We start from the raw sequence: 12563 nt of genomic DNA, 5'->3' as shown, positions 1-12563 counted from the left end.
TATATCTGTTAGAACTTCCCAAACTATCGGAAACCATCCGTGGCTATTGCTCATCACCACCTGCCACCGGTCGCCTGGGAACTTTCAGCAACCCTTCTTTGAGCAGTACAGAGGGCTAGTATGTCGAGACACGGTCTCCCCAACTGATCATGGTCGGCCCTGTGAGAGCGTCAACAAAGGTTACGCTGGGGCAGGTCGAGGCTGAGGTGGCCTGACCTTCACTGGGACATCCTGACATGATGCAACTGGTCATCCGAGGGCTTGCCATAGGTTAGGTTGGCATACTAATTGCATCGATTGAATTCTCCTGTACTTTCCATCCCGACAGTTGCTTCGATAGCGATTAAGGCGTACGTTAGTTTTAGACTCCAAACGGGTCAGGAGGACTGGGGTTTGCACTTTGAGACCTCTACGATTTTTTTTGCACTTTGATACCTCTACGATGGTCGTGAATGTTCTGTCTTCCCCGTTGGTAATGGGTTTGTTGACTGTTGAGTTGTCAACTGTTCTCTTTCCAAATAATGAATAACAGTACAACTCTATCTGAGCTGTTCGTTCCTAAATATTCGTATTCGTGACAACCACATCCTATACGGATTCATCCTCCTCCTTATAGGACTAAATACGAGTTTCGTAGCTCGTTCGTATATATATACACCGACGAGCGTATTTGGAGATGAAGCATCTTTTTCCTTCCTACAAGGATTGTGCTTTCCGCCCGTGGTTTGATTCTTCGTAGTCTCGTAACGAGAGACCGGGGAAACTTCTCTTGTACGACGAGAATAGGGAGCTTTATAGTCATTCTCCGCACGCCTCCAACTTCCTTCACCGATAAGGTAAGGCCTATACGGCTCCCGCTCTTTATATTATCTTAAGACGCACCCATACAGCGTCACATGATCAATATCCTTTTGGGGCATGGCGCGATTCGTCGATTTGTGCTTCCGAAGATTCGAATGAATCACATGAACCTGATCGAAAGCTTGCGTAATCCCAATTGCTCGCCCATCTCCCTCTTGAAGCGTAGAATTAGTTCGTGTAGACCGTGTTGACAATGTTTCCCATGGTTACTATGATGAACCAATAGAACTCATGAAGAATGTGCGTCTTCTCTAACCGGCGAAAATCAAACCTAGATCTTCTTCTCTTTTTTTTTTTTCTTTTTTTTTTTACTAATATTTTGTCCCATGACTTCATTACTTCCAGACACGAAAACTTCTGGAAGCGGACACGAAAACTTCTGGAAGCGACTACATTTAGTGGACGACACTTTTTCAAACTTCATAGCTTGTCTCTTGGATACACATTGTATCAATCACGTTGACATGATCAAGGAATTTGGTGACGCGGGCCCACAGATTTCTCTAATCTATAAATTTTGGAAAGGGATATAACACTAATTTTTTGTATATAAAAAATCGCGAGGGTGATTAACGTGAATTGTTGATAGTTGGACTTTTTTTTTTCCTAATAAAGTTTTGGTTTGAGTCTCAAGAATGTAGAAAATTCCGAGTTGTGCCTTTTATTGGGTTAATCCAGCTTGAGTCTAGAATAGTGGGTACTTATTGAGTTTCTCAGATGGTATAAAAGAGGCAAAAAAACAATGTGAGGAGTAAATTGAGAATAGAAGGGGTCAAATGCCGATAAGATGTATATGGCTATGGCACTTTTCCCATACCACACGGCGGCTCCGTAGATCACCAAATAAAAGCCATTCATATGATTTTATTTCACGATGATACGGTATGGAAGAGCCAATCAAATTCTTATAATCAACTAACATTATATCACGTTGCTCGTATTATTAATGCGTATCTGTTAGTTTGCTTGAACTTTATTGGCACTTTCACATGTCATACCGAGCAGTTTGTATTTAAGTTGGATATAGATTGCAGACGGAGCAGCGCACGTCGTCTTCTTTTTTTTTTTTTTGTATTACAGTTAAATCTTAGATGAAATTAAAACGAATTTATATCAAAGAACGTGCAATGTAATGGTTATTCGTCTCATAATTAAGAAATTTCAGGTTGAATACTCATTATGAATTTACATATAAAGAATTTATAGATGTCTACATGAGGATGTTTTTATTTACATTAATGATGACGGTATGTATTTTGATGTGGGTGAGGCGGGTAGGTTCCGAGGTCGGTAGCGCATTAAATCTTATTCGCCTGCTGGGAATGGCATTCCCTTCTTCACGGGAGGACTAAAACGGACAGACAGCAGAACAGACAGCCAACACAAAACAACAGTCCCATCCTCGAATCCGACGCAGAGCAGAGCAGAGGAGAGCCCTTTCTTCTTCTTCTTCTTCTTCTTCTTCTTCTTCTTCTTCTTCTTTGTCTTCTGACGAAGGGAGTGGGGAAGATTTGATAACCGAGCAAAGGGTGAGAAATGGGCGCCTCAGAATCAGTCCCCGAGAAATCAATCCACGAGTTCACTGTCAAGGTAAATTGATATGAGCTTCAAGATCCAATTTTGCAGCAGACCCAGCTCCCCATTTTCCTCCTGTATTCTCTCACGAAGCGACGTGAAAACCCGCCTTGCAGGATATCAGGGGCAAGGACGTGCAGCTCAGCACTTACAGAGGCAAAGTTCTTCTCGTGGTCAATGTCGCTTCCAAATGGTGCCTCTCTCTCTCTCTCTCTCTCTCTCTCTCCATGTTCTTCTTTGTCTCCTTTTTCTGTGCTGGGAATTTTGGATTGCTAACACCGGAAGGAAATTCACTGTAATTCGGGCTTTCTTTTTGCTGATGAAACAGTGGCTTTACTGACTCCAACTACACCCAGCTCACCCAACTCTACAACAAATACAAAGAGAAAGGTTGGTTCTTCTTGTTTCTATTTCTTTTTCTTCCAGAATTAGTTTTGTTTGTGCTAGTTTCCTGGCAGTATTCCTCAGACGAAAACCAGGAAAAAGGAAGATTCACTGGTGGAAATTCTGCTACTTTGTTTTAGAGTTTAGACTAGGCTTGCCTCTTCATGTTTCAGTTTTGTTCCTAGTCTACAGGTCTCACAGGCTTATTTCTGTCCTGTTCTTGCTCAATGGCCATGCTAATCAAATCGTAGATGTCATAGTCTCAAAGCTGTATATTATCAAGTCCGAAATCTTGAACTGTTCCCTGCTAGAAAATTTACTTTTGATGATTGCTGCTACTTATTGGATTATGATTGAGTTGCAATTGGCCACGACATGTTTAATTACTATGTATGCAACTATAGTTGAGCTATACTTATCAGGTTGCGATTAAGTGATAATGAAATATTAGACTCTCTCCTGCCAATTAATTGTGTGCATATTTATGATGAGTTTGGCAGGACTTAATGAAAGATTGTCTTGCCTTTCTGACAGCCAATATGTCAATTAATTAAACTTATTTTTGAAAAATTTGCGCTTCACCATCTTGGATGCCTCTATTAAATCTTTTCCTTCAAAGCCTTGTGTAAGTATCTTGAGAGATCTAGGTGATCTTTGGTGGCTCAGGTCTTGAGATTTTAGCATTTCCTTGCAACCAATTCCTGAGGCAAGAGCCTGGAACAAGTGAGGAGGCACAGGAATTCGCTTGTACAAGATACAAGGCCGAATACCCAATATTCAAGAAGGTAGCAGTCCAAATATTTCAGCAGCTGTTTTCACTTGAATAATGTTGGTGCTTCTTCTTGGGTAAACATAAGAATCTATTACTATTGAAAGAATTATGCTGGTTCTCTATTTTCTTCATTCCCTTGTTTTTCTCTGTACCTTTTCTTCTCTGGGTGTTGGGAAGGCTCAAGTTGAGTTGCAGGTCCTCTTTAAATTTATGCAATTTTCAGTAGAACATTTAGCTTACTATATAGGAGAATCTCGGATTCCATCTATAAGTAAAGATACTTAAATTTGGATTGGCAAATGCTTTTTCAGAAGAATGCTGCAGGTAGCCCTTCTACCAACCTAATGAGAACTTAACAGGGTTCTTCCTGATTTATTGCTTTGTGTTTCTTGACTTTTATTTTGCGATGAGTGTTATTCCTGATTGGTTTTTGTTCATAAGAAGAAATCTCTCAATTATGCGCCCTCTCCCACAATAATGACAATTTCATGCCACAAGAGCGCTTCCTTTTCTTGTATTTACTATGAGAAACGGAGGATGCCATTGGTAACGTTTAATGGTTACTTTAATGATGCCAAGAGACTGGTTTCTGGGTTTAGTTGATTTTCTCTGAGAGCATTTTCATGTTCTGAGAAGCTAAAGTTAGACGTGTTTTTGTTACTGTACAATTCATGGCAGATGTATTAGCCCTAAAATACGCTTTCTTGTGTTTGTGGATGTCGACTCCTGAAGAGTATAACAGATACTATTCTAGGATTAACGAGGTTCTGGTAGATATAGGCCACTGTCAATAGGTTGCTTCTTTACTAAGAATTAAGAACCTTTTTTATGGCATGATTGGTGTTTGAGATTCTCGTCCTTAATGCTTTAACCTGGAAAAAAGGATTGTGTTAACTGCTGATTACATTATATTTAGGGGCTTGCTTGAAGTTTTCGATGATGCTTGTGGAAAAGATACTGCCAAGTACTGTTTTATATGTCTTCATACTTGGATCTCTTGTTTAAGTTTGAGGTTGGAAAAGTTCAATCAAGATCCAGAAACAAATTTAGTGAAATTAGAGGTCAATTCTAATGGAAGCTGATCCATATAGATTGCAGCATAATTTAAAAAAAGTCTGTCGTGAGTCCCAGAATTTACCATGGTGCTGGACTAGAAAAATAAAGTTAAATGTGATTGAATAGGGAAACTCCTTGCCTGTCCTTCTCCTGTTACTAGCAAATCATGAGCTTAATGTTGGGTAGCCAGTTGCATATTTGCCTTGCAAAGTAATATCAGGGCCCAATATTCTGAGTGATGATCTGGCAAATACGTAACCTAGCCGGATTGTGTGGCATTGGTATTATTGATTGAATGTGCTCGAACTTCTGAATTCCAGAGATAGAAATGAACTTATGAGAAAAAAAATAAGCAAGTTTTTCGAGATTCTGATTTCGTGTTGTTCTCCTGATAAATCTATTGCCATAATGAAAGATTAATGGAACCTTTTATCTCTTCATGCATTTCTCTTCACTGCTGTTTTCTCAATGTAATTGCAATTTCTAGGTGCGAGTGAATGGACCTGATGCAACTCCAGTGTATAAGTTCCTTAAATCAAATGCAAGTGGATTTCTTGGTTCTAGAATAAAATGGAACTTCACTAAGTTCCTGGTCAACAAGGAAGGGCAAGTCATCAAGCGCTATGGTCCAACTACCAGCCCATTAGCTATTGAGGTATACTCTCTCCCTCTCTGCAGAGATGCTTGCCTAGAATCAGAGTATAATTGTTCATATAGGTGGCGTGTTCACCATCGTTGATCCCTTGAGTCCATGACAATTAAGACATGACCCACATAACTGTGTCCATCCATATTATGCATGTATGAGTGTAAACGTTGACAAGTCAGTCAGCAATGTTTTGGTCTATAGGTGTTTTACAATTTCCCTCATTTGTAGACCATTTTGTATGCTTATTGCAAAGTTGAGTTGATTGCCATCTAGTTTTCGTCATCTTACTCATTATGTTTGCTCCATATTACCCTCGATGGACTTGACCCAGGCGGACATAAAGAAGGCATTGTGAGAGGGATGAAGCACATGATTTTGCCAGAACAGAGCTTGAGTAAAAGATGTGTTAAAAAAAAGTGTGCAAGAGAGTTGTAATTGCTGCTAGTTTGGTCAAACTCTTGCCTTGTTTTGGTTTGGCGTGGGGATATACTGGCTTGTCGCGGAGCTTTCGTACTCTGTGGTGTCTGTATTATATGTATATCTCGTCTTGTCAATCTTGGGATGATGAGTAGAAAGGCCTTTGTATGATTCTGTTTTCAATTGAACACTGCAGAATGGACTTAGGATTTTGTCAGAAATAATGTTCTTGTTCATAAAATCATCAGTAGGAAACAGAAAAGGTCGAGTTTTTGTGTGTACAACAAATGATTACTCATTCTATTACTTTATTGTACCTCAAAGGCTTGTACTGTTTACTGAGTTTGGTGTAGTGTAATTGCTGCACGTAAAAGCGATTGAAAATGATCTATGGCAGCACTGCAAACTTGTATGTATTCCATATAGCAATTTCCGATCTTTGGATTCACCAACTAAAAAGCTCACAACAGTTACATAAGATTCATTCGATGTTAAAAGAAACAACAGTCTGGTCAAAACATCATCTTTGTTATGCTGTCATCCGATGTTAAAAGAAACAACAGTCTGATCAAAACAATATCTTTGTTAGCCAAGACACTAAAGTATTTTATATCGCATTCGGCTCAACTACTGCATAACACTATATAGCAAAAAATAAACATGCAGCCTATATGTATATAGATAGTCAAAGAACTTTCCATAAGAACATTACTATCAATATAGTATCAGATAAATACAAGCAACCACCTGCAAAAGGAAACATAACGCAAGACTCAGTCAATTATTCTCGATCCATTCTCTGTACAAAATGCCAATTCGTACTCTACCAAACCGAACCGTGAACGCTTATTAACAAATTCCCGTCTTTCATTTCATTGCTTGCAATCAACTTCCATCAATTCTCACAGAGCTCCCACCCTTCATCCGACAGCTCCTTTTGCTCTGCCCCAGCAATGTTCTTGTCTTCTGATTCCTTTCGTGGAGATGAACCATCAATTGACGATTCCAGGCTACCATTATTTGGAGCTTTGCAGGTCTCTCTATCATCAGGAATTCGATCTGAGGATGCACTGCTATTGATGGACAAGCTCGAAGATGCTAAGATGCAACTTGTCTGCCCATAGGAAATAGACTTGCTGAGAGCAACACCCGAGTCGAATCTCTCCTTCAGCAGCTTCACGTCCTGACATATAACTGCAATCTCGCCTCTGCGTAAGATTCAAAAGAATATCAAATGAATAACCAAATAAATCAACTATAAAGCTGAGGTTATGTTATATGCAATCTTATAATAGAGCCTAAACCAGCTAAGAAAACTAATGCCTTATAATACTTCAAAGAACTAAACCATGAGAATCTGAGCTCATGCATGCAGATAAAATTGCTGATTCATCCGACAAACATAAACTAAAAGAATTTGAATCCCACTGAATAAAAATTTGTTTTTCTAGGTAATCAGCATGCTAGCAGATCTTGGACTGGACAACAAGTCATTCCTGTGAAATGGGTACACCGTGCATGGGTCCAGCCAAGTATCAGTTCACTGAATGAACCAGCCAGCTCAAGCCATTTTTGTATCGACTAACTGGTTGATTCTTATTGCACCGGTTCTTGTGCAATATTGGTCCAATTTCTAAGAACCAGATTAGGGCACATGCTCTATTCTTGGTCCATTCCCCTCCCTTTCCCTCTCTTTCTCACATTTCCTTCCCCCCCTCACCCAACCCCCACCCAAAAAAAAAAGAGCCTATATATGATAAAGAGGGGCAGAAGAAATAAAAGGTTTGACCAAAAGGGAGTAGCAAAAGTCTTATAAATTCATAAAGACAGAACGAATTCTAGCACAGAACCAAAAAATGATTCAGGTTATTGGATACTACTATAAACATCAACCCTTGCATGCATATCTGACAATAGAAAAAGTAAGGAGGACAGAGCAACAAGAACGAACAAAAATACGCGCTAGGATGATGAATTAAAGCAATGTTAAAGCCACTTTAATTAATGAATGTAGTGAATATATACAACATGAGTGAAAGAGACAGTACTTACTGTAATTGATCCACTACGCGGCCACGATTTATGAGGAATTCCCGTAACTGAAGACAACATAGGATAAGTAAAATGGTCAATTACTAAAAAGTTCTACTGGTCCCCTCAAAGGCTACAACTTTATGACAGAAGCTGCTACCTTAGAGTTCTCTTCTGCCTCTTCTTGCAACACTTTCGACTCATGAACCACCTTCTCCGTAAGGGCTTCTTGTTCCTTCAAAGCACTATAGGCAGGTTCTACCTTTGCACACTCTTCACGTTCAGCAGCTTCAATCACCCATTCTGCAGCAGTGAGTCGGACTTCAAGTACCCTTCGCATCTGGTAAGAGAAACAAGAATCCATCACGAAAAGGAAATGTTGCGGGCGCTGATAACATTTGGATTAAAATATCTGCTGATGCTAGTACCGAAAACCCCCTCCCCTAACCTCGCCCAATTATGCAACAAGTTGGACAAGTATGTCCGTTTGACCGCTCGAACCATTAGTTAGACTGAGCTTAAGGATTAAACTGCTCTACAGACCTGATTATGCTGGGCAAGGACAACTAAGATCAGGTGCGGACAGGATTTTACTGGAGTAGGCTGACCAGACAGATGGTTGATATTTTTCTCCAAGCCAGCTCGATGAAATATTAGTTAAAGCCCACGCCCATCATCATTTGCCTTTTATTTTTCTTTCTTTTCTTCATTAAGAAAATAAATTCAAGATGCATCTCTTAACTTTTTGATATCATACACATGTTGAGCTGGTTGGCTCTAGATGGGCCAACATGAAATTTTGTCAAGCCAAAAGCTTTTATCTGGCCTAACCCAGTGGACCCACGGGTTTGATCAGGCAAGGTACCTCATCAAGAATTGCGAGAGACCTATCCCTCTCATCAGACAAGCTCAGCAGGCGGGATTGAAGCTCTCTTACTTCAGTAGCTAAGATGGCCCTCTCTCCGTAAATTTCCCCAGCATGCTGCAAATCAACAAAGATAGTAAATGTTCATGCTCATACAACACCAAAAAATTTGAAAAACCTAAGAGTACTTTGGCATTGATTTTGAGGTAAAGTTCTTATAATGTAAATATGGAGACAACCATATCATTTGCTTCTTTTGCACTCTGTATCATCCTCTTGAGTTCTTCAACCCTTCTGCTGATATCTGAGCTCCTTCGAGCAGCTTCTTCTCTAGCTTGTTCAGCAGCTCTCTCCTGTTCTTCGACTTCCTTCATGGTGTTGATAACTGATTCCATGGCTGAGAAGAGAGTTTTCTGCAGCAACCAAAAAAGCTAAGTGCTTCACAATAATTAGAGAGCTCATATAGCAAGTAAGGAGTTACCTTGTTATTCTTAGCATCCTCAATGATTTGGTCCAGGAGATCAACCTCGCCAATTTGGGCAGATCGTGTCATTTTCATTGCCTCATGGCCCGAGTCCTGCCCAACCGCTGTGGCATAATTCGCTTCTAACGTCATATTAATATCATTGAGATATTCAGCAGAAACGTCCTTTGTGCTATCAGCCTCTGGGGCATGCTTTTGAACTGATAGTGGTTCCAATTGGCAAATTAAACTTTCAGGAAATAAAACTTCATCTTTGTTATCGCCATCAGCAGAGTGAGCCTGAGGTCCTTTGGTGCCTTCCCCATCAGCACTACCTTCACCAGCTTCAGTATCACTTGCATCGTGTATGACAGATGGCGCAACACATGAAGTCTTCGTGGTACTTGAGGGAGGCTTGTTCATCAATCCCAGCAAAATCAGCTCTTCACTTTCAGCAGTCCCATTTAACTCATCAGGAACTTTAGCTACGTTAAAATGGTGCAGAGCAACTAGCTGTGCATGGGAAATTTGATCCATAGGGGCGGCTCTTATTTCTTCAGCTGTTTTGGTTGCAGCTATCACTTCATGATCAGAAGCTTCCTGTGATTGATCAATTGAATCCTTAGCATCCCAGAAAGCAGCCTCATTAACAAGCGCTGGATGTGCTGGGTCACTGGCTGTAGAACTGCTAGCAGAACCATCAGCACTCACAGAAAATTTTAATTTACTGGCACTTGCTTTCTCAACAGTTCGATGACGCCTCAATAATAAGCCTTCGTCCTCCTCTTGAACTACAAAAACAGGGAAATGATCAGAAATAGGGTTCTCCATTTGCTATAATGTTAATATTATATTGGAAAGCAAAACTATAAGCAAAAACAGTGGCAAAAGAAAAATGTGGCATTTGTCTGAATAAGGTCGCAACGAATAGACAAGGCTTTACCTTCTTCGTCTAAATGACTGGGTGTACCCAAACTTCCCTGAGGTGAAGAAGGAGGTTTTGCTTCTTCAGTCATAGAAGGAAGAATCTCCATAAGGACAACTTCAACAGCTTTATGTACATCCTTAGAGTTTTCAATTGCGACAGCCTTCAATATACGAGCGTCCAGCTGTAAAAAGTCAAAATAAAATATTAATGGTTAGATAATTCTTCATAAAAAAGTAAAAGAGACCACGGGATCATTAAAGACGGAAATGGCTGTTTGAAGGCGGTAATAAAATAACTCATAGGCTACAAAAATATAACATTTCGACATTTTATGACACAGGAATATTAGATGTTGATCGAGATGAAGTGTCAGTAATAAGGACAACAAGCATAGCCTCTCCATTGCATAATGCATCTGGAAAAAAAAAATCCTTCTATAATTAGCTCTAAGAAGATAATACATGACGAAGACTCTTTGATTCTCACTTGGGATTACAGCTTTATTCAGGGAAGAAGGGGAAAACGGAATTGAAAAATAACAGTTCTATAATGGAAACTCAAAGGGTCTCAAAAGGATTGCATCAAATACGGACCAGATTAATCTTTTTGACTATTTTGGCACGGAACAGAGTTGATCAAGCTCCATAACACACATCCGATTCCTTCCACTTAATCAAAAAGCTTTACCTTTAGCCATTGCAGTGCAAAAACCCAAGCATCAAACAAACTCACAACCACATGCTTTTCTACAAGGATTATGATGATCGTAACTGCCCTTAAGACTATAAAGCAGTGATATCACTCAAAAGCGATGGCGAAAACCTCAATACCTGTGGAAACAATTCCTGCAAGCACCGGTAGACCGAGCCGAACGCCATTCCTGAAATTCTGCGAATCTGTGCCAGTGAACAAGCAGGAGTCCGATTAAATCACCGAAATTGAACACAGAATTCGACAAGTCAGCGAAATGATCAATCAAACACTCGAAAGAGCAAAGAATCACAGCTCCCTCATCATCCACTTTCATGATAAACAAAAGTCAATTGCAAAAATCAAAGTGACCGGAGAACAAAGATGGAGTCGCCTCGCCGGCAGACATCAAAAACCTGACCTTTCAGTGGCCGAGACGAGGAAGAAACGCAGAGGGACGCACAGAGAGAGAGAGAGAGAGAGAGAGAGAGAGAGAGAGAGACAGAGAGACAGAGACGGGGAGAACTCAGAGAAGTCGTATTTATTCTATGAGAGCACTTTATTTACTTATTTGTTTATTTGTTATATGTTATATTTATTTATAGAGTTAATTATCTAAAAAAATACAAATGTTTCACTTTTATCAATTCTAACATGAATTTTTCTCATTGATAAAAAAAATACAAACCATGCGCCAACTTTTTTGTTAATTTAAATAAAAATTGTTAGCCACCACCTCCCTGATCGGAGTAGTTGTCAATGACTCTATACAGGCGGTGATAGCCTCCGATAAGGCCTTTAATGTGCGAATTTGACAAAAAAATAAAAAATAAAAAGCAAATTCGAAAATGGAAGGAAGAGCAGTAGGAGGTGGGAGTCTCCGATGGCCACCATCCTACAATTGGAGTCGGCGGCAACATATGTGTCAAAGGCAACATTGATTGAGGGGCGATGATCGCGGTTGAAGCCTCACTGATAAAAAAAAAACGTCATGCCAATTTTAATATTAGTTTGATAGTTTCTTTGATAAGATGTGAAAAATTTATTCTTTTTAGACAATTAACCCTTATTTTTATTATTTTCAGCCTTTTATATTTTACTTTTTCATTTTTTTATTTAATTTAATTATTTTTCTGGACTCTAACCTATTATTTGGACGTCTAACGGACTGAACTAATCAAGCTTGAAATGAGTCGACCCCATCAGTAAAATTCTTTCAATCATGAATTTTCTCCATATATAAGTTTTGAACATGAAAATTTATTTGGAAATAAATATCAAATTGCTTGAATCAAATTTAATTCATGTTGATTTAATTATTCAATTATTTGAGTCGATCTTTTCAGCCACATAAATAAACAATTAAAAGAAATAGAAAAATTCTGATTTTCGTTAGGAAACTTCCCCCGCTAAGGAAGTGCTTGGCGGTCTAACCCTAAGGGCCCACCGTGTTCTTCTTTTTGTTTTTCTATTTTTTTTCCCCAGGACATTGACTCGGCCGAGCTAGCGATCGATTAATACACGAATAAAGGTATTAGAACATCGATTATAAAGAGGACTAGCATGTACTTACCTGATGGAAACACTACTACATGTGCGTCGATCATCAATCGGTTAGATTTATAATGGACGTCTCGGACCCGAGTTGATGTAATTGTCTTTCTATAACGTTCATAGGCGCTAAAATGCAGCTTGTACGATCAAAGGGAGCGTGTCATGAACAGAACTGGTCTAGAGGGTGCATTTTTTTTTTTTTTGCATGACGTTAATATTAATATCTAATTGCAATTGAAATATATCCTTTTATTTTCTTTACCGAAAGCAAAACAGTAATAAGGAAAGTTGTGCAATATCCATGATGGTTAAAAATTT

At 39.3% G+C, this 12563-nt stretch overlaps 2 protein-coding genes across 3 annotated transcripts; one reads left to right on the top strand and one right to left on the bottom strand.

The window, feature by feature from the left end:
- Window positions 1–2143: 2143 nt before the first annotated feature.
- LOC116187929 (probable glutathione peroxidase 5) lies at window positions 2144–6052 on the top strand. Its single transcript, XM_031516964.1, has 6 exons — window positions 2144–2451; window positions 2553–2629; window positions 2765–2826; window positions 3487–3605; window positions 5136–5303; window positions 5629–6052. Exons 1-6 carry the CDS (start codon window positions 2398–2400, stop codon window positions 5650–5652), a joined length of 504 nt encoding a protein of 167 aa, XP_031372824.1. The 5' UTR covers window positions 2144–2397; the 3' UTR covers window positions 5653–6052.
- Window positions 6053–6359: 307 nt separating this feature from the next.
- Window positions 6360–11248, bottom strand: LOC116187927. Of its 2 annotated transcripts, none has more exons than XM_031516962.1 (9): window positions 11113–11248; window positions 10832–10897; window positions 10017–10182; window positions 9092–9864; window positions 8850–9041; window positions 8611–8727; window positions 7906–8085; window positions 7767–7813; window positions 6360–6922 (listed from the first exon to the last, which is right to left on the bottom strand). In XM_031516962.1, exons 2-9 carry the CDS (start codon window positions 10877–10879, stop codon window positions 6610–6612), a joined length of 1836 nt encoding a protein of 611 aa, XP_031372822.1. In that variant the 5' UTR covers window positions 10880–10897; window positions 11113–11248; the 3' UTR covers window positions 6360–6609. The 2 variants fall into 2 exon arrangements, with proteins under 2 accessions (XP_031372822.1, XP_031372823.1); XM_031516963.1 differs by having other exon boundaries at window positions 8850–9023.
- Between the last annotated feature and the right edge of the window lie 1315 nt (window positions 11249–12563).

The sequence above is a fragment of the Punica granatum genome, chromosome 8, assembly GCF_007655135.1.
Source record: "Punica granatum isolate Tunisia-2019 chromosome 8, ASM765513v2, whole genome shotgun sequence".
NCBI classification, from domain to species: domain Eukaryota; kingdom Viridiplantae; phylum Streptophyta; class Magnoliopsida; order Myrtales; family Lythraceae; genus Punica; species Punica granatum.
Note: the sequence above shows the minus strand (reverse complement) of the source record. Positions and strands in the feature narration are given on the sequence as shown.